Below are 22,863 nucleotides of genomic sequence, written 5' to 3' on the forward strand. Positions count from 1 at the left end.
ACCCAATCCAAACTACCCTTCTGGAAGCCCTGAGGGCCCAACACTAACACCTTGAGAGACAAAATGAGAACAGACACAGGAGGCTGTTTCCAGCAGGGAGGGGAGAGCACCAGAAGTAGCTCAGGATTCTTACTTGTCAGGGTAGTGCTAGCTCCTTATTTTGCCATCCCACCACCTCCCACGTAAACACGTTCTGAGCCTACAAGTCTATGAACGAGCATCGGGAGAGCCAGGAAGCTCCAGAAGTCACATGCAAAACAGTTATCTTCCACAGGAAATATTTTTCTATGAAGATTCTCTGTGGGGTCCATGACTCAAAGTGTTAAAAACCACTGCTCTAAAGTGTGAAAAGTACCAACCAACCAAATCTAAAAGCCAGGAGAGGGTAAATAGGAAATCAGATCGTAAGAAGGTAACCCAGAAAAACTTAATTTACTTCAGTGAGTTAAAATATTGTATTTTTTAAATCATTAAGTAAACAGCTCCAAATGCTATTATACACCTGAGTACTTTTTCTCTGGACTTTAAGACTCTTCAATTAAAGAAAAGTCTACAGTGACATTGTTACCACGTATGCTTATCAGAAATCACTCACAGATTATGAAAAAGCAGAACTTCATTTCTTACAAGAATCTCTGCCCAATTTTTTGCCCAATCTGCAACCACAGTCCTCTCCAGTGCCACCTGAACGCTTTTGTTGTTAAATTCTGAAGCAGCAATACGTTCCCCATCCCCTGCCCGATGTTTAAATCCTAGGCCACAAGCAGAAGTAGCAGCTCACATGGCTGAGCCGTCAGAGAGGGCGAGGCAGAAATGGGGAAGTGGGAATGGGGAAGTTTTAAGTTTTCATTTAAAACTACTTTGAGGACTTCCCTGGAGGTCCAGTGGTTAGGACTCCGTGCTTCCACTGCAGGGGGCATGGGTTCGATCCCTGGTCAGGGAACTAAGAACCCACAAGCTGCACGGCACAGCCAAAAAAATTAAAATTATTCATTTATAAATAAATAAAACTGCCTTGTTATTATAAAATTATGCCCTTGGTCCAAGCTTCCTCTTCTGAGTATCTCCTCTTACATTTTCAACATTTCTTTTCCCTTCGTATAAAGTCTCCCATTCCATTCATGCTCCCCCAGCCCAATTCCCCTTGACTAGTTCATCCTTTCCTTCCTCCCATCAAACTTTTCCATAGTTTTCAATAATCATTTTCTCCATTTCCTCACCACCAGTGCTAGTCCTTTCCTACCCAGCTTCTGTTCATTCCCTAACCACACAGATGGTTTCATGAAATTCCTCCACTATCTATTTTATCATATTTCTCCTTTAATAGTAACATGCCCACATAGTTCTAAATGCAGAAGGTATAAGTACATTCTGCTTCAATAAAGAGTTCTTAGGGCTTCCCTGGTGGCAAAGCGGTTGAGAGTCTGCCTACCGATGATGCAGGGGACGCGGGTTCGTGCCCCAGTCCAGGAAGATCCCACTTGCTGCGGAGTGGCTGGGCCTGTGAGCCATGGCCGCTGAGCCTGCGCATCCAGAGCCTGTGCTCCGCAACGGGAGAGGCCACAACAGTGAGAGGCCCGCGTACCGCAAAAAAAAGAGTTCTTAGAAGTTAACCGAAAGACGTTAACAGAATACAACACTGCAAGTCTCCCTCATCACTGGCCCCACTTCCCACACCTCCAGAAGCAACCAACATATGCAGCACCCTGTGAAACCCCTCACTAGTTGAGAACCTACTGACCTTTGAGTTCTACAAGTAGCTAGGGAGCCCTGTAATTAGTTTCTTTTTTTTAATCTTTCCACTGTATGTATTTACAAATATGTATGTCTTTCCTTCTTCCACCTCTTTATGCAAATGTTGGAATAAGATTTTAAATAATTTATTTTGGTGATCTTTCCCTTACCAGTACCTAAAGAGCTCCGTTTCCTTTTATTACGGCCACAGGGTATCCCCTCGTATGGACGTACCTTATCTAATCAGTCCCTGTTTTGTACATCCACGTTGCTTCCAACCTTCTGTGATGAACAATGTGCACACACATCCTATACATCTGTGCAGGTGTAGCTGAAGAATAGTTCCCAGGGGAACTGACTTTTAATTTCCTTTTCTATAAGCTGTTTACACCCTTTGCCCAGTTCTACACTGAGTAGTTGGTCTTTTTCTTATTGTTTATTAGCACAATTTACATATTTGGGAAATGGGCCCTCACTCTGTAATATGAATTGCAATTTTTTTTCTCAGCTTCATCACTAACTTTTGAAAACTTTTTACCAAAGTATAATATACATTAAAGTGTATGTAAGCGTGCAATTCAATGAATTCTCACAATCTGAACACATCTGTGTCGCCAGATCAACACCCCAGATCAAGAAAGAAAACATGCCAAAAGGCCCCCTGAGCTTGCCTCCTGTCACGGCATGCCAACCCGAGGGTAGCCACTATCCTTGCTTCTTACTCCACAGAGCTGGCTACATATACGGCATGTATTGCTAGTCAGCCTTATCTCATTCAACATATTTGTGAAATTCATCACGTTGCCGCAAGTAGCTACACATCCTTCATTCCCATTGCTACACAGCATTCCAAAGTAGGTATAAACACAATCCATTCCAAGGTCAATGGGAATTTGGGAGTTTCTAGTTTGGGACAAACACACATAGTGCTGCTACAAACATTTTAGTGTATGTCTTTTGGTGAATATATACACCCTGAACACTGGGTATATGCTTGGTTGTAGAATTACTGGGTCATAAACTATGAAGTTCGTAAAGTTCACCTTCATAAGATACTGCCAAACAAGTTCCAAATGGTTTTATCAATTCACACTCTCACCAGCAACACATGAAAATTCCACAACTGATGACTTTTCAAGTGACAGGGTTCCTAACCAGTGTCCAGCCTGTGCCTACTGTCCTTTGTAAATCAAGATATCACTGACAACTATAACTTAACCTCCAATTTCTGACTCATATTTCCAACTACTGACTATCCCCACCTCAAACCACAATCATCCAAAATTCTACCATGTCTTCTGATTTTTCCCATCTCAGTTAATGGTACTGCCATTTTCTCAAAATAACTTAGACCCCAAACCCCCATCTTTTCTTACCTCTCTACTATCCGCTGAAATCCAGTCACCAAATCCTAGAGATTTTATCTCCACGCCCCTCATGAGCTATTTTCTTCTCATTCTCACTGTGACACCTCGATTTCTACAACACCCTAAAGAACCTACCATTTAACTGACCATCGAGGCCAGAGGGAGACTCACAAAGCAAGCTGGACAAGCATCTTCAGAGGCTCCCAAGTGCCCACCAGGCATGGCTCAGCACGGAGTCCAGCCCCACCCGATCCCTGGCCCAGTCTTAGCACTCTGGCTTCATCTCACCATGTCGCATTACTCTCCCCTTCCCATGTCTTGCCGTAAATGCCAGCCACGCTGGGTTATTTACCATCCTCAAGACACGCCCATGCTTCCTCATCTCATCCGGTTTCTTTGGGTTTTCTATCCACTTGGAACTTCTCATGCCCAAAATATTTACCTGTTGAGCCACTTCCTATATAAAATCCTCTGCTACCCACTCATGCAAAAGTTATTCCTTCTCTCAACTCCAAACGATGCTGTCGTTCTGTATTCTCATCTTATCCCTCTTAGCTGATGGACAGTTTCCTAAGGGCTAGAAACATGCCTCATCGATTGATCTCTGTACTTCCACATCAATGGACATTAGGAACAGCTTAGTACAAGCAGCTGTTAGAGTAACTTCTTCCTCTGGCACCTTCTGAGCCTATTAAAAATACGACTGAGGGGGGCTTCCCTGGTGGTGCAGTGGTTGAGAGTCCGCCTGCCGATGCAAGGGACACGGGTTCGTGCTCCAGTCCGGGAAGATCTCACATGCTGCAGAGCGGCTGGGCCCATGAGCCATGGCCGCTGAGCCTGCGCGTCCGGAGCCTGTGCTCCGCAACGGGAGAGGCCACAACAGTGAGAGGTCCGCGTACCGCAAAAAAAAAAAAAAAAAAAAAATACGACTGGGCTTGACAGACTCCTCATTGTCTTTCCTCATTCCAGGTTTAGAGACGCTCAGGTCCTAGAGGCCTCAGCAGCACAGCAAATGTCCACAGGCCAAGGCTCACAATGCCATGCGTTCTGCAGCGTTTTCCTTTCACGGTCAGAGATTCTGCTAATTAACAAATCTAACTGAGGTTCCTAATGCTCTCATCCTCTGAGATTTCATTTATCTTTCTCGACACTTTTCTCCCATTTCTTCATTACTGAGGTTTTACTCTAAAATGGATTGGCTTTTGTAACTGCTCATTTATCAGAATAGTTCTTTTGTTCAAGACAATTTATAAAGTGAGAAAGTAAAGCCTAAGGTGCTACTAACTGCAACACACATGCTCTAAAGTGACTCACTGTCCTTACTTAGGGAAAGGCTCGGCTCAGTCCACAGTGATTAGCAATGACTGACTCAAGCCTCTGTTCCTAGAGAAACAAGTGAAGTGCTAAGTACATATCCAGAAGGGGTTTGATGTGGCCGACCAAGATGTACAGGTAATCTCAAACACCGTCAGAAAATGAAAATGGTTCAGAGCAGAGGCTATCAATACACTTACAGCCAGATCTGAAGTCTTCATTCATCTCATCACTTAGAGACACATTTACATCTTGTTCTTTATCAAAAGCTGTGTAATAGGCAAGATCAGTGACCCATCTGCCCTCCTCATTCTGATAGACCACACTCTGAGATAGATCCGTTTCTAGAAAATAAAATTCCAGAGACATCCAATGACACATGCAACAAATAAAATGATACAATATTCTTAAATAATTTTATTTAGTTGACTTATCTTAGTTATCAACAGTACTGAAATCTGCCCAAAACTAGTTAAAGGAAAATCCATTTCCCCAAAAGAAAAGTATCTCTCTGATGGTGAAAAATCCAGCCTTAATCACAGTAAACGTCCATCATGGAGGAGAGGGAGGAAGGAAAAGATGACTAATAGTTAGAAAGGCACATTTCCACCAGATCTGTGAATAAAGACACCATTTTTTAATCCACAGAACACTTAAATATTTTAATATGAAAGATTAGGGAAGTTTCACTTGGAAATATATCCTATTCAAAATGTGTATAAGCATTTTTACATATTTCTTACTTTTATTTTGAAAAAAAAAAAGGCCCACTTACGGTCCTTGCTCTTTCCAATGGACTCATAACATTCACACGTTTGCCTTTCACTAGTGGGTGACCACAGAGCATCAGCGGAATTAAATGCATTGTCATTAACAGACTTCAAAGATGCTACATCCACATTTTTTTGAATGGACACTTGAGGCATCTCAGTGTCTAAAAATCTATCCACAGGCAAAACTGTTTCTGAGTCTGACGCCAAATGCTTATTTTGATGAGGAGATCCTGCATCCAGCTTTAAAGGGTCTATCAAGCCAAAATCACCTTTACTGGCATTTGTGTCGTGAAAGTAAACAGGGTTAAGTTTCGCATTAGCAGCCCTGAGAGTCTTCGCCAGAACTTCGTCGCTTCCGCTTTCCTTTAAAAATTAAATAACAGACCAGAAATAAGTTTTGTTTTTCATAACTCCTTCTAAAACAACCAAAAAAGTTATACAGTTGACATAATATATTTATTCTAGAAAGGAACAGACTGCACAATATTCTTCCAGACTATATGTGGACCAATCATAAGGAACTTACCAAAACCAAAATTCAAAATGTGGTCATGGCAAACACACATCAACAGATTCAGATACCAAAAGTGGGGCCAATATGCTCACTACAGCACAGGATGTTAGAAATGTCAGTTTAACTTTTGTAATTATCACTGCAAGTCTCTAAAAGGATGGGAAGCCCATCAGTGTGACCAGACTCATAAAATTAATATTATTAACAGACCCTGAAAACACAAATATTAATAACTTTAGGTTATTTTTTTTAATTAATTCATTCATTCATTCATTTTTGGCTGCGCAGGCTCTTCGTTGTGGTGCATAGGTTTCTCTAGTTGCAGCACGCGGGCTTAGCTGTGGTACGTGGGATCTTAGTTCCCTGACAGGGGATCGCACCCGGGCCCCCTGCATTAGGAGCATGAAGTCGTAACCACTGGACCACCAAGTAAGTCCCTTAATAACTTTTAATAGGAGTAAAACAGCAAATACTACAAACGACCCTGAGGAGTTCAAGAACAACTGCCTCAAACACAGCAGATTAAGCCAGTGCCTCAAAACCACGCTCGCCAACATACCTTCCCAAAGGGCACTGCTCACTCTCTCCTAAAATAACAACTGCTGAAAGGGACTCGCATACCCACAACCCTCTTCTCAGACACTCAGCCACCACTATCTCAAGTGCCAGTGAAGCCTTAAAACAGCAGTCTTTTCTGCTATAAGATGTATAACAACAAAAACAGCCTCATAGGCAAGGCTTTTCAAAGTTAGGATACTAAAAGGAGGTAGTTCTATATAAAAGACAAGACACAGACTGAAATAAGATCATACATTTAAATTCCAGTGCCACCATTTATTAACAGGGTGATTTTGCAACAACGTTATACAAAAAGTAAACAATCTCTACCTTATCTCAAAATAAACTCGAGATGACTTAAAGATTTACATGTAAATGTACTAGGAGGAAATACAGATGGATAGTTTTATATTCTTCAGTGAATAATATCTTCATAGTATAAAACTTCTGTGAGTTAAATTGAATCTCCCAAAAAAGATGTGTCCAAGTCTTACCCCCAGGTGATACCTGCAAATTGTGACCTTATTCAGAAACAGGGTCTTTGCAGATGCAATTAAGTTAAAGATCTTGAGATCATCTTGGATTTGGGGCAGGCCTTAAACCCCATGAGGAAGACCTCAGAGGGACACAGAGAGAGAGGGACAGGCCACATGAAAATGGAGGCGGATCCTGGAGTGATGCTGCCCTGAACTAAGGAACACCAGAGCCCCAGAGGCTGCAAGAGGCAGGAAGGAGCCTCTGGTGGGAGCTTAGCCCTTTCAACACCTTGTTTTCAGACTCTGGCCTCAAAAATTGTGAGAAAATAAATTTCTGTTGTTTTAAGCTAGCAAAATTCTGGTAATTTGTTCTGGCAGGCCTAGGAAACTAACAAAAACACTAAAGCCTGAAATACATGAGGACCAGCAAAGGGAGACCCTGTGAGGACGCAGGGAGAAGCTGCCGTCTCCAGGCCGAGGAGAGAAGCCTCAGGAGGAACCAGCCCTGCCCACACCTAGATCCAGACTCCCAGCCTCCAGAACTGTGAGGAGATACATGTCTCCTGTCTGAGCCAAAAAACAAAATAAAAAAACAAAGTGCATAAAGATCAAAATATCTCCTTAACACAGAAAGCTTATAAAAACAAGAGTTAAAATATGAGTATCCCAATACAAAAAAAGACAAAGACAAAGAGCTGACATTTAAATTAGACAACTATTTTTCACATAGGATACTAACAAAGACTAAAAAGAACCAGAACATAGGAAACCAGCTCTCTCCTCTGCAAAGTGCCTGAAAACACTGAATAAAGAATGCAGTCAGACAATCCATGTGCTCTGCAGGCCAACAGGGCGAAGCTACCACCTGTGGGACTGTGACTGACCATGGCCATGCGACAACCCTCCCAGGTGGAGGCAGAGGAAACCTGAAGTGAAGCCACTGGTTGGTGACCAATTCCAGGTAAGGGTTTCCTACGGAGCAGAGCAGCCCCCTCGCTGCTACTGAAAGTCACAAGGGTTTGTCCAAAAAAAAGGGGGGGTGGGTCGGGGGAATACAGCTGCTCTGATAGTTTTGAAACCTCAACACAAAATAGGTCTCTGTTGGGACTTCCCTGGTGGTCCAGTGGCTAGAACTCCGTGCTCCCGATGCAGGGGGCCCAGGTTCGATCCCTGGTCAGAGAACTACATTCTACATGCTGCAACTAAGAGTTCGCATGCTGCAACTAAAGACCCCAAGTGCCACAACTAGAGATCCCACATGCTGCAAGGAAGATCCCCCACGCAGCAACAACAAAGACCCGGCACACCCAAATAAATAAATTAAAAAAAATAAAAATAGGTCTCTGTCTACACTTGGACAGTGTAACTCAGCAAAACTTGAGAGTTAGGAAATGTGAAGAGAAGGGGAAAAATAAAAGCAATCCAAAGGTCTCTCAGGAGGTGGGGTTTCAGGAGGAGGCAATGAAAGTACCTGAAATCCCACAGACTACTTCCTGATAACAAAGGGGGACAAGGAGGCATCTGGCCAACACCATATTCATCAAGATGGTCAAACAGCATCACCAACAGGAGACAAGTGGGCTGACAGGCCTCCCAATGGGACACAGTATACAACAATGCTTATGTTTAGAGTCAATCTGTTCAAGGTGAAAATGTTCAATCTAATCAGGAGGAGGAAAGCAGTCAGCTATATCTACCATAAGGGTCATTTTACAAAACAACAGGCCTAGATTTTACAAAAAGTTTAATGACATGAAAGAACTCCAAGTCATGGCAACCAAATACAAGTGTAATCCCTGATTAAAGCCTGGATCAAAAACAACAAAAGTAAAGGACATTTGGAGACAAGTGGATAAATCTGAATATCAACTGTATATTAATTTAAATCACAATATCAAAGTTACATAAGAGAATTGTGATTACGTAGGAAAAAGTCCTTATTCACAGGAGGTAAATGCTGATGTATTAGGGTGAAATGTCATAATATCTGCAACTTACTTTTTTTTAAAAATAAATTAATTTTATTTATTTAGTTTTGGCTGTGTTGGGTCCTTGTTGCTGTGCGTGGGCTTTCCCCAGCCGTGGCAAGCGGGGGCCACTTCCTGCCGCAGCACACAGGCTTCTCACCGCGGTACCCTCTCCCGTTGTGGAGCACGCGCTCCAGGCGCGCGGGCTTCAGCCGTTGTGGCACACGGGCTCTAGGGCGCAGGCTCAGCAGCTGTGGCACACAGGCCCAGTTGCTCCGCGGCATGTGGGATCTTCCCGGACCAGGGCTCGAACCCATGTCCCCTGCATTGGCAGGAGGACTCCCAACCACTGTGCCACTAGGGAAGCCCTGCAATTTACTTTTAAATGACTCAGTAAAAAAGTACTTATGGAGGGACAAAGAAAACACAAAGATGGCAAAAAAAATGTTCACAACTGGCTGAGCTGGACAAGGGTATACAGATGTTCAGTACACCATTCTTTTAATTTTTCTATAGGTGAGGGAAAGGTAAGCAGCAGCAGGAAAGGACAGGAAAGGTATTTCTCATCAGTTTGTACCTGGGGAAAACAGAATCCAAAGAAAACCAAAAGCTTAAGTTTTATTAATATCCACTGAGTCCAGTAATGATTTTCTAATGTCAAATTTCAGAAAAACCATAAAGTTTTGAATATACCTGACTAGGATCACTTGCAGGTAACTTAAAATAATTTTCTGGAGATTCCTGTCCTTCTAGGCCTTCATACATCATTCCTGGAATTGCCAGTTGCTCAAAATAAGCCTCCAAATGATCATCATAAAACTCTTCATCATCGATATCATCATCTAATTGGTAAAATGGAGGAGAAAATAGGACAGGCTTTAAAGTAGTGACTGAACTGTAAATAATATATAATCAAAAAGGCTGATAAAACACATGGGTCAATAGTCTACGTGATTTTGTCTTAACATTTGACATGAAAAAAACCATTGTAATTTCAGTCTATAAGTCATCATAAGCATTCTAATATAAACTAATATTTAACCTTCATTGAGAAGACAGCACAGAAGCAAGTCCTGGCATACATCAAAAGTTAGAATATAGTTAAGTGTGGCAATGGAAAAGGTCAGATTATTCAGAAAGCACTGTGGCAAGTGAGTAACTGTCAAAAAAGAAAAGATAAGCCTGCCATAGAAGTAAAACCAAATTCCAGGTGAATTAATGATTAATTGTAAAATGAAACCTCAAACAGTATCTGATCTTGAAAATGAAGAAACAAAAAAAAGATATAACAAAGCTGAATACTCACAGATATGATAAAAATTTTTTCCACCTCCACTAAAACCAAAAAGTTGCAAATAGACAAATAAAACAATAATGGCAGTACTTTTCATTGTTCTAACACCCAGCCGGGCAAGGGAGGATAAAACTAGAACACTCAATCACTTATAACGGTATTGTAAGCCTTTTCAAGAGGATAATTTTCCAATCATCTTTGAGAATCTAGCCTACTAAAACAAGGATCTGCATAAATTCAGGTTAACAATTCCTCATCAACAATTCCATAATCTAAAAATACCTAAAAACTAGCAGCAAAACCTGCCCTGATTTTATAGCTTCTATCTATCCCACTTGGCTCACCAGCCTGGCCTTCAAAGCCATGGATAATTTGGTCTCTGCCTATTTTCTGGGTTTATTCCCCAATTCATAGTCCTACAGGTGCTATAAACCTGCCACACAAAAGCACTGGCTATTCTCCAAACATGGTCTATATGCCCCTACCTTAGTGTCTTTGCTGAAGCTGTTCCTGCTTTTTGAATGTACTTCTCTTCTGGTATCTACATTAGGGCCTATCACGGGCCTCCTTTTCAAGGAGGAAGAATCGCATCCTCTATCAATAAAGCCTCACAGATACCTTCCTCAGTCAGAATTAACTTGTCACCCTCCTATGACTCCCACACAACTTGTACAGTTGAGATACACTTCACACAATCGGAGGTCAACTATGCATCTCTCTTGCCACGTGCAGTCCTTTCAGAGAGCGGGGGCTAAATATTTCATTGTCCCTTAATTTCTTAACACAGTGCTTTATACTTTATACCTTAATGATACTCAACTGAGGGATAAGCATAATCCTATCAGGATTGCTATAGAGAAATAAGTCTAAAATCCCATCACTTAACACAAGTGGCCACTTGAGTGCTCGTAAGTAAGAGATAAAGGAGAAGGCAGAGAAACTAAAAGGTGCATAATAACTACGGCAACAAAGCAGCAGAGATACATGGAGTGGCAAGGTCAGGACAAGGAAAACACCAGTTGAGCTTTGTGATGCTACCAGAAGAATCTTCCAAGCTGGCAAGTGACATCAGTTTCTCATTTTCTAGGAAAATAGTATGACTTAAGTCATTGTTTGGATTCCTCTCTTCAAAATGTTTTCCAGCATCAGGAACAATAACCTATAAGAAATAAAACTGCAATGAGAGCAGCACACTCACTACTGTGAAGACCACAGCACAGGCTGCAGAAAGGCCCATCAATGTGCTCAAGGTCTGTGGTTCACAGTTCGGGCAATGAAGGGCTAGCTGTTTTACAAATATTAATAACTTTCTTCCTGCCCCCATGCCACCCCCCTCCCCTGACCCACCCAATGAGACATCCTTAAAGTTCAAGGTTTCACACTGTGTGCACATGCTCAAAGGACCTGGTAATATAGTTCGTGTACTAACACACAAATGAACTGGGGCAGCTCAAGGCCTGGACAGGAGATGCAGGTAACAGCAAAGCTGGACTCTGCAGCCCACCCTGGACAGTGGACGTTCCTGCTCCAACTAGGGGCCACAAGGCACATGGCAGTTTGCGAGGACACTTCAAGGCCCAGAATAAAATGTGAAGTTCCTCAAGTGTCAATCTTATTTCACCATGATATTAAATATATATCAAATAATACCATCTCAAGAATTAGACTGCAAAATGCGCGCTAACATTTTGGGAAAAAACACGGGCTCTCAACCCATTTACACACTTGAAGAGCACAGTGCTGAGTTATGCACTCAGTTTGGACAATCGCTGTCACGGCTGCCAGGACAGCTCACGCTAAACCCAAGGCCAATGCAGTGGTGGCCCCACTGGTCTAGGTTATCTAGTGTATTTATTTTACCCCTGCTCTTACTTCTTCACCTTTTGTATCGAGTATCTCGCATGTCTATACTTGTCTTCCTGCTTTCTAGCTTTATGGTCCTTCTCTTTGTTATCAATGATTTCTAATACTTTTAGGAAGTTAATTCTTCAACCATCCTAAGGAAATAAAATTACCTATCACAGGAAAAGTTATGATCTCTCTCTTAGAAACCATTTTTCTCAGTGTTCAAGAAATCAAGCCTTCTGACTGAATTTCAAGTTGACTACACCTGAAGTTCCTCTAAAAAGCATCACTCACATATGTAAGTTACTAGTGGTTACATAGAGGGAGCAAGTGTACAGAGCAGGGGTCAACAAACGTTCTCTGCAAAGGGCCAGACAGTAAACATTTCAGGGTCTGCTAGCCATGCAGTCTCTGTCACAACTTCTCAACTCAGCTGTTGTGGCACAAAAGCAGCCATAAACAATATAGAAACAAATGGACACGGCTACTTTCCGATAAAACTTCACAAAAACAGGCAGCAGGTTGGATGTGGGCAATGAGCTAGAGTGTGCCAACCCCTGGCACACGGAAACAACTCTTACTTTAGACCTCTTTTAATCATTTTACAAAAATAATGTTAAAAATTCTTACTAAAGTAAAATAAAATAAAAATTGCATTTCCTTTTTTTAAGTTTTAAAAGTATCAATACTTGGTTCATACTTTATAAACAACTCTCATAAATATGAGACTGTTTATGTTGAGCACAAACTGCTTATCTGCTCAGTGCCTGTCCTCTGAGGAGCCCTTCTCTTTTCACTTCATGTGGTCTGGGGGGTGGGGTGTGGATGGTTTCAGTCACATCCCTCTATCTATGCACATATATGCACTGATGCACATGCATGCACGTGCACACACACACAGAAGTGGACGTAGGGTCCAGCCTCATAAATCAGAGTTTTATCCCAACCCATCCGTTGGCACAGTGATTTACAGAGGGGAGGGTGGACCCAAGTGAGCTCATTAGAATTGTGCTTTTTTTTTTTTTCATGTTCTTGTTTTTTTGATCACAACACTTGGGTTGCCTACAAATGAATTCAGCTTCCCTATCATTCAACAGATTATCAAGTGCCAGCTATGTGCTGGACACTCAGGATGCAATACACGAAACAAAGAGAAACCCTCACTCCACGGAACCAACATTCCAGAGGAGTCGGCATGGAGTGAAGCAGAGCAGAGGTGCAGACAGCCCTGGAGACACAGGAAGCCCCAGACCAGCCCTACTGTCAGCTTCTTGGTTACTCATAGCAGTAAGGTGGAGTTCTGCTATTTACAAGTAGACTTCTAGGTAATATTAATACTACTTAGCATTCATATTTGTGAAGTAGGTACTTTCACTCTCCTAATACTAGAAATTGATAACATATAAAAGATTACTAGAAATTTACTAGAAATTTCTAGAAATTTCTAATACTAGATAATACTAATACTAGAAATTGATAACATATAAAAGATACTAATACTAGAAATTGATAACATATAAAAGATTACCTTGTTCTCCTTATTCATCCAGGATCGTGAACAAAAATCAATAGGCGAGTCTGTTAAAGTAAACAAAAACAAAAACTAAGACCAAATTATTAATATTTTATCAACTAAATACCCAATAATACTCAAAAATAGCAAATTAATGAACTATACATTTTTTCCCTTTAAATAGAATAGAGCACTTTTAAATGATGGTATAGGAGCCCATCAGTGGTCAGTTAAATTAAAAACCTGTTAGGGTGGGGAAGCTTAAAAAATTATACATATGCCAAAAACACCTGAATAGGAATCTGACAAGGCTTTAAAGCTAACTTCTGCTTTGTGGGGAAGAGAGAAGAAAAATGACACCATGAGTGATCAAACAGACAATGCCAAACAGCAGGACAGCTCCAGAATGACAGACCTAAGAGACACCACGACAGATGGAGCAAAATACAATGGAAACTTCCTTGGACCCCAATCCAAGCAAACCAACCAAGATAATTAGTAAACTGAATATGGGCCAGAGTACTATATGATAATAACAGAATTATGTTGGTCAACAGTATTAACATCACTATGGTTATGTAGGAAAATGCCCGTATTTTTAGAGATGCAAGCTAAAATATGTAGGAATAAAATGATGTCTGGAATTTTTTAATATCAGGAAAAAAGGTAATAGAAAAACAAGAGATTAAGCAAGTGTGACAAAATCTTATACTAACTGAAACTGTGAGAGAGGTATATGGGGAAGTTTTTTTTTAACTGATATAAAACTTACATACCATAAAATCACCCTTTTAAAGTATACAATTCAGTGGTTTTTAGTATATTTACCAAGTTGTTCAACCATTATCACTAATTCCACAATATTTTTATCATACCAGAAAGAAATCCTATACCCATAAACAGTTACTCCCCATTCTCCCTGCCCCCCAGGCCCTAGCACCACTAATCTACTTTGTCTCAGTGGACTTGCCTGTTCTGTACCTACAGATTCGCCTTCGGATAAATGGATAAATGGATTCACCTTCGGATAAATGTGGCCTTCTGAGTCTGTCTTCCTTCACTCAGCATGCTTTCAAGGGTCATCCTATTACAACAGGTATCAGTACTTCACTCCTTTTTATGGCTGAACAACACTCCACTGTATGAACATACTGCATTTTATTTATCCATACATCAGCTGATGGCGATCTGAGTTATCTCCACTTTCTGGCTACTCTGACTAATGCTGCTATGAACATTCATGTACACAAGTTTTAGTGTTGACACACGTTTTCATTTCTCTTAGGTGTATGCCTAGGACTGGACTTGCTGAGTCATAGGGTAATGCTACGTTTAATGTTTTGAGGAACGGTCAAACTATCTTCCACAGCAGCAGCACCATTTTACATCCTGACGAGCAATGGGTGAGCGTCGCAGTTTCCAACCAATACTTGCTATTTCCCATCTCCTTGATTCTAGTAATTCCAGTGGGTGTGAATTGATCTCTCCTGGTTTTGAATTTCCCTGATGGTTACACCTGTTGAGCATCTTCTCATGTGTCTATTGGCCATCTGTACAACTTCTTTATAGAAATGTCTACTGAACAGCCTCTGCCATTTACAGTACTGGGTTATTTGTCTTTTTATTAAGCTATAACTCTTCTGTACATATTCTGGATGCTGGTCCCTGATCATATACATATGATACATATGATTTGCAAACATATTCTCCCATCTTTGGGTTGTCTTTTCACTGTCTCAAAAGTGTCTTTTGAAGCACAGAAGTTTTCAATTTTGAATAAGCCCAATTTGTCTCACTTTCTTTCATTTCCTGCGTGAGGAGTTAATCTAGTCTACTTTCACACATATACATTTTTCATCAAGAGAAATACAAACATCCCGTAAAAATTTTAACTTAGGAACAAAAATGACTGCTGACAAGAATACAAAGTAATTGGTAGGGGAAATGTGACAGGTGTATTAGAAACAGCCTCCTTGTCTTGAACATGAAGTGTGCTGTGACCATCAGACAGCATGGTTTCCACAGGAAAGGAGATTTCAGCTTAATCAGTATGGATAATTAAAAGATTGATTAAGAGATCCTTTCCTATAAAAGTATTATAAACATGGTATTAATAGTTAAGTGCCAAACCAAAGCATTTTCAGTTTATAGTATCACAGTTTAAGATAAACACTGGTCCAAAGACAAAAAAATAAGAAAGGAGATTAAAACTGTATGATATCACTTATATGTGGAATCTAAAAAATACAACAAACTAATGAATATAACAAAAAAGAAGCAGACTCACAGACAAAGAGAAAAAAAATAGTGGTTACCGGTGAGGAGAGAGGAAGGGGAGGGGCATTACAGGAGTAGGGGATTAAGAGGAACAAACTATTAGGTAAAAATAAGCTACATAAATATATTGCACAACATGGGGAATATGGCCAATATTTATAACATTTATAATAAATGGAGTATAACCTTTAAAAATTGTGAATCACCATACTACACACCTGTAACTTCTGTAATTTTGTACATCAACTATACTTCAATTATAAAAAGATTTTAAAAAGGAAATTAAAATATATACAATAAGGAATGATTTCTAATAGTTCACTACCTCGCTCCTGCTCCAGTGATGAAATCCCATCAGAAGGATCTTGGCTCTGAAAGGGTTTTGCAGCTCTAACATGCTCCTCTTCCGTTCTTCCTCTACCACTTTGAAAAGCTGACTCTTTGAGGACAGCACCTGACAAATGTCGACCTTCTGTCTGATTCTTTTTCTTAGAGATAGAACTTTTAAATTAGGAAACAGAATAATAATGAAATATTAGTTATCTTAGGTGTATCTATAAAAAATCCTTTAATCAGTTATTTCTTAAAAAGAAAAAATGGATACAGTGAAAAGAAACATTCTGGGACCAGCCAGGCGTCCTGCGAACAATACCATCATTTGGGGTCCAGTGATGTACATCTACCGAAGTCAAATATATTGCTACTCTGCCTCTCAAGTGATAAGAGGCAGAGTTTTCTTCTTTCCCAAGTAAGTATCTGTGACTCTACCACATCTAGAGAAAACCTCAGCTTTTCAAAAAACAAGACAGACTTAAAGGATACTGTATATATTTGCCAAATAGCTACTGCTCGGAACTACAAACGCTTTGAAGCTGTACTTTAGCCCCTGCCACTGTTCTATCATCATCTTCCATTTGCCTCTGTTGTTTCTATGGATGGAAAGGTTCTTCCTTAAAGGCAACTTTCCACCCAACCTACTGCAAAAGCTCTTGGGTCTGTCCCCGCTCACCACAGCCATTTCACCAGCAGATGGAACTTCAAGAAAAAGCTGCTAAATGCAACAAATTCATCATGTGACAAACCCAGGGCCAGACTTCAATCTGGCCAGGATGAATTAAATGAAAATGGCTCTTACACAGACTCCAAGTCCTAACCCTCTGCCCCTGAGGCAAACTCTAACTTTCCTCCCAGTTTCTCCACCTCTGTATTGCAGCTGTAATACACAGAGAACCAATCACTTAATCCAAAGGTGAATATGCAGGCAGGTATAGGAAAGCTTCACCCCAATCAAACAGAAGTAAAACAGAGGGCAGAGGGGATTTCCCTGGTGGCACAGTGGTTAAGAATCCACCTGCCAATGAAGGGGACATAGGTACGAGCCCGGGCCCGGGAAGATGCCACATGCCGCACAATAACTAAGCCCGTGTACCACAACTACTGAGCCTGTGCTCTAGAGTGCGTGAGCCACAACTACTGAATCCGTGTGCCACAACTACTGAGCCTGTGCTATAGCACCTGCGAGCCACAACTACTGAGCCCGCGCGCCTACAGCCCGTGCTCCGCAATAAGAAAAGCCACTGCAATGAGAAGCCCGCGCACCGCAATGAAGAGTAGCCCCTGCTTGCCGCAACTAGAGGAAGCCCACGCAAAGCAACTGAAGACCCAACGCATCCCAAAATAAAATAAATAAATTTATTTTTTTTAAAAAAACAAAAAACAAAAGCCAGGGGCGGGTGGAAAGGCTATAAATGGATACAAAGTCACATGGTAGAAGAAACAGAAAAGGAGGTGTGGTGGGGTGGTACACAGCAAAGGAAACCACAGGATGAAAAGGCAGCCTACTGAATGGGAGAAGATATCTGTCAGTCATATACCTAATAAGGGACTAACTTCCAAAATATACAAAGAACTCATACAACTCAATAGCAAAAACACAAACAACCTGATTAAAAAATGGGCTAAAGACCTGAATAGACATTTTTCCAAAGACGTAGAGCTGGCCAACAGGTACATGAAAAGATGCTCAACACCGCTAATCACCAGGGAAATGCAAATCAAAACCACAATGAGGGACTTCCCTGGTGGCACACTGGTTAAGAATCTGCCTGCCAATGCAGGGGACACGAGTTCGAGCCCTGGTCTGGGAAGATCCCGCATGCTGTGGAGCAACTAAGCCTGTGAGCCACAACTACTGAGCCTGCACTCTAGAGCCCATGCTCTGCAACAGGAGAAGCTACCAAAATAAGAAGCCCGTGCGCCACAACGAAGAGTAGCCCCCGCTCACTGCAACTAGAGAAAAAGCCCATGCACAGCAAAGAAGACCCAATGCAGCCAATAAATAAATAATTAAAAATAAATAAATAAATAAAACCACAATGAGGTATCACCTCACACCTGTCAGAATGGCTATCATCAAAAAGACAACAAACAGCAAGTGTTGATGAGGATGTGCAGAAAAGGGAACCCTCCTACACTGTTGTGGGAATGTAAATTGGTGCAGCCGCTATAGAAAACATCATGAAGGTTCCTCAAAAAATTAAAAGTAGAACTACTATATGATACAGCAATTCCGCTCCTGGGTATTTATCCAAAAATGAAAACACTAACTGGAAAAGATACATGCACCTCTATGTTCACTGGAGCACTATTTACAATTGCCGAGATATGGAAGCAACAGGTGAACAAAGAAAATGTAGTGTGTGTGTGTGTACACACACATACAATGGAATAGCACTTGGCCATAAAAAAAATGAAATCTTGTCATTCACAACAGATGAATCTAGAGGGTATTAAGCTTAGTGAAGTCAGACAGAGAAAGATAGATACTGTACAATCTTGTTTATAAATGGAATCTAAAAACACACAAACAAAAAAACCAAGCTCATAGATATAGAGAGCAAACTGGTGGTTCTCAGAGGCGGGGGTGGGGGGAGAAATGGGTAAAGGGGGGAAAAAGGTATAAACTTCCAGTTATAAAATAAGTCCTGAGGGATGTAATGTACAGCATGGTGACTGTACTTAATAATACTGTATTGTATATTTGAAAGTTGCTAAGAGAGTAGATCTTAAAAGCTCTCCTCACAAGAAAAAAAAATTTTTTGTAACTCCGTAAGGTGACATGTTAACGAGACATATGGTGGTGACATTTCCCAAATGTATACCAACATCAAATTAAGCTGTACACCTAAAACTAATATAATGTTACATGTCAATTATATCGCAAATAAATAAAATGAGAATATGAGGAAACAAAAAGACAATAAAGGTCTCTATGTAACATATTTTTAAGAAAAGGGGTGGTGGTGGGGGAAGCAAGATGGTAAAATGAAATAAAGAAGTCAGGACATTTAGTTAATTTTCGTATCTTAAACCTCCCCCTGCCACTCCCCACCCCCCGAAAGACATGCAGTGTGACCATTAAAACTTTAGGACAACAGAGACAGTTGAGGGCACTCTAAATTAACCACCACCATCACTCCCCCCAAAACTCGACTTCCTCAAACCTACAGCTATCATTGTTTTTACTGGCCCATCAACATTTTTCAAATTAAATCTTAAGCAAAAGTCTTTCAAGCAACCATCCCAGACAGCCCTCCACTTCTGCTCCCCAACCCACCCACGTACATCAGCAGTGCCAACACAACCCTGTGCACCCAGGAAGAAGGCTCTTCTCCAGATTAAGGCCTAAGAAACGCCTGTGCAGAGTGGAGTGGCCAAGAACACCACACTGAACACCTGGTACTTACCAAAGACCCCAGCCTGCCCGCCAGGCTGTGTGCTCCCCACCTCTGATCTCTACCTCCACTCCTCTCCTCTCCCCTCCTCCACCTACTGGCCCCTTGAGAACCCGCCTTCCTGAGCGGTCATCATGCTTACGGTCTTGCTTCCCAGCAGTCTATTCTTCACTGGTAGCCAGAGGGGGCTAATCATATCAGAGTTGAGATGGAACCCTTGGTAGGTTTCTCACCTCACCTGGAGTCAAAAGCTTTGCCCACCCCATGCTCCTTCCTGCTCATGGACACACCAGGGATGCTCTCACTCAGTGCCCTCCCGCTGCTGCGCCCTCCCCCTGAAAGGCTCTTCCTCCTGAGACCAACTGGGCTGACTCTCTCCTTCAAGTCTCTGCTCTGAACTCACACCTCCTCAAGGAGACTCACAATGATAACACCTTTCAGCCCTCCTAACTTCCCTCCTTATCATGTTCTGTTTTTTCCTATCACTTTTTCCCTTCTAATTTACTGTAAAACTGGTGTATTTTGGTGTCTTTTTGTGTAATGTCTGTTTTGTCCACTGCTATTTCCCAAGCCCTTGGAGAGGTAGCTGGCACACAGTAGGCACTCAGTCAAAAACACATGTTGACTGAAACTGAAACTGTGATTAAAAATCTTCTAATAAACAAAAGCCCAGGACCAGATGGCTTCATAGGCGAATTCTATCAAACTTTTAGAGAAAAGCTAACACCTATCCTTCCCAAACTCTTCCAAAATACAGCAAAGGGAGGAACACTCCCAAACTCATTATACAAGGCCACCATCACCCTGATACCAAAACCAGATGAAGATCTCACAAAAAAGAAAACTACAGGCCAATATCACTGATGATCATAGATGCAAAAGTCCTCAACAAAATACTAGCAAACAGAATCCAACAGCACATTAAAAGGATCATACACCATGATCAAGTGGGGTTTATCCCAGGAATGCAAGGATTCTTCAACATATGCAAATCAATCAATGTGATACACCATATTAACAAATTGAAGGATAAAAACCATATGATGATCTCAACAGATGAGGAAAGAGCTTTTGACAAAATTCAATACCCATTTATGATAAAAACTTTCCAGAAATTAGGCATAGAGAGAACCTACCTCAACATAATAAGGGTCATATATGACAAACCCACAGCCAACATTATTCTCAATGGTGAAAAACTGAAACCATTTCCTCTAAGATCAGGAACAAGACAAGGTTGCCACTCTCACCACTCTTATTCAACATAGTTTTGGAAGTTTTAGCCACGGCAATCAGAGAAGAAAAAGAAAAACCAGGAATACAAATCGGAAAAGAAGAAGTAAAACTGTCACTGCAGATGATGTAATACTATACACAAAGAACCCTACAGATGCTACCAGAAAACTACTAATCAATTAATTTGGTAGAGTAGCAGGATGCAAAATTAATGCACAGAAATCTCCTGCATTCTTATACACTAATGATGAAAAATCTGAAAGTGAAATTAAGGAAACACTCCCATTTACCATTGCAACAAAAAGAATAAAATACCTAGGAATAAACCTACCTAAGGAGACAAAAGACCTGTATGCAGAAAACTAAAAGACACTGATGAAAGAAATTAAAGACGATACAAATAGATGGAGAGTTATACTATGCCCTTGGATTGGAAGAATCAACATTGTGAAAATGACTATACTACCCAAAACAATCTACAGATTCAATGCAATCCCTATCAAACCACCAATGGCATTTTTCACAGAACTAGAAAAAATTGCACAATTTGCATGGAAACACAAAGACCCCGAATAGCCAAAACAATCTTGAGAAAGAAAAACGGAGCTGGAGGAATCAGGCTCCCGGACTTTAGACTATACTACAAAGCTACAGTAATCAAGACAGTACGGTACTGGCACAAAAACGGAAATAAAGATCAATGGAACAGGACAGAAAGCCCAGAGATAAACCCACGCACCTATGGTCACCTTATCTTTGATAAAGGAGGCAAGAATATACAATGGAGAAAAGACAGCCTCCTCAATAAGTGGTGCTGGGAAAACTGGACAGCTACATGTAAAAGAATGAAATTAGAACACTCCCTAACACCATACACAAAAATAAACTCCAAATGGATTAAAGACCTAAATGTAAGGCCAGACACTATAAAACTCTCAGAGGAAAACACAGGCAGAACACTCTATGACATAAATCACAGCAAGATCCTTTTTGACCCACCTCCTAGAGTAATGGAAATAAAAACAAAAATAAACAAATGGGACCTAATGAAACTTAAAAGCTTTTGTACAGCAAAGGAGACCATAAGCAAGACAAAAAGACAACCCTCAGAATGGGAGAAAATATTAGCAAACGAAGCAACTGACAAAAGGTTAATCTCCAAAATATACAAGCAGCTCATGCAGCTCAATATCAAAAAAAACTAACAACCCAATCCAAAAATGGGCAGAAGACCTAAATAGACATTTCTCCAATGAAGATATACAGACTGCCAACAAACACATGAAAGGATGCTCAACATCACTAATCATTAGAGAAATGCAAATCAAAACTACAATGAGGTATTACCTCACACCAGTCAGAATGGCCATCATCAAAAAATCTACAAACAATAAATGCTAGAGAGGGTGTGAACCCTCTTGCACTGTTGGTGGGAATGTAAACTGATACAGCCATTATGGAGAACAGTATGGAGGTTCCTTAAAAAACTAAAAATAAAAGTACCATATGACCCAGAAATCCCATTACTGGGCATATACCCTGAGAAAACCATAATTCAAAAAGAGTCATGTACCACAATGTTCACTGCAGCTCTATTTACAATAGCCAGTACATGGAAGCAACATAAGTGTCCATTGACAGACGAATGGATAAAGATGTGGCACATATATACAATGGAATATTACTCAGCCATAAAAAGAAACAAAATTGAGTTATTTGTAGGGAGGTGGATGGACCTAGAGTCTGTCATACAGAGTGAAGTAAGTCAGAAAGAGAAAAACAAATACCGTATACTAACACATATATACGGAATCTAAAAAAAAAAAAGGTTCTAATGAACCTAGGGGCAGGACAGGAATAAAGACACAGATGTAGAGACTGGACTTGAGGACATGGGAAGAGGGAAGGGTAAGCTGGGACAAAGTGAGAGAGTAGCAATGACATATATACACTACCAAATGTAAAATAGATAGCTAGTAGGAAGCAGCTGCATGGCTCAGGGAGATCAGCTTGGTACTTCGTGACCACCTAGAGGGGTGGGATAAGGAGGGTGGGAGGGAGATGCAAGAGGGAGGGGATATGGGGATATACATATGCATATAGCTGATTCATTTTGTTATACAGCAGAAACTAACACAACACTGTAAAGCAATTATACTCCAATAAAGATGTTAAAAATAAATAAAACGAAAACAAAAAACACACGTTGAGAAAATGAATGCACAGAGTTAACAACTTTAACATATAGAAAGTGCTTATAT

At 40.8% G+C, this 22,863-nt stretch overlaps 1 protein-coding gene across 1 annotated transcript in view; it reads right to left on the reverse strand.

The window, feature by feature from the left end:
• CEP192 (centrosomal protein 192) overlaps positions 1-22,863 on the reverse strand; it is an 87,768-nt gene that overhangs the window by 62,591 nt on the left and 2,314 nt on the right. Inside the window, exons 3-8 of the mRNA XM_007460046.1 lie at positions 15,958-16,133; positions 13,371-13,420; positions 11,036-11,156; positions 9,397-9,545; positions 5,191-5,551; positions 4,616-4,759 (exon numbers count right to left, since the gene is read on the reverse strand). Of these exons, the coding sequence (XP_007460108.1) occupies positions 4,616-4,759; positions 5,191-5,551; positions 9,397-9,545; positions 11,036-11,156; positions 13,371-13,420; positions 15,958-16,133 (1,001 nt within the window). The remainder of the gene's footprint in view (positions 1-4,615; positions 4,760-5,190; positions 5,552-9,396; positions 9,546-11,035; positions 11,157-13,370; positions 13,421-15,957; positions 16,134-22,863) is intronic.

This window comes from Lipotes vexillifer, unplaced genomic scaffold (assembly GCF_000442215.2).
Source record: "Lipotes vexillifer unplaced genomic scaffold, Lipotes_vexillifer_v1.1 scaffold987, whole genome shotgun sequence".
Taxonomy (NCBI): Eukaryota; Metazoa; Chordata; class Mammalia; order Artiodactyla; family Lipotidae; genus Lipotes; species Lipotes vexillifer.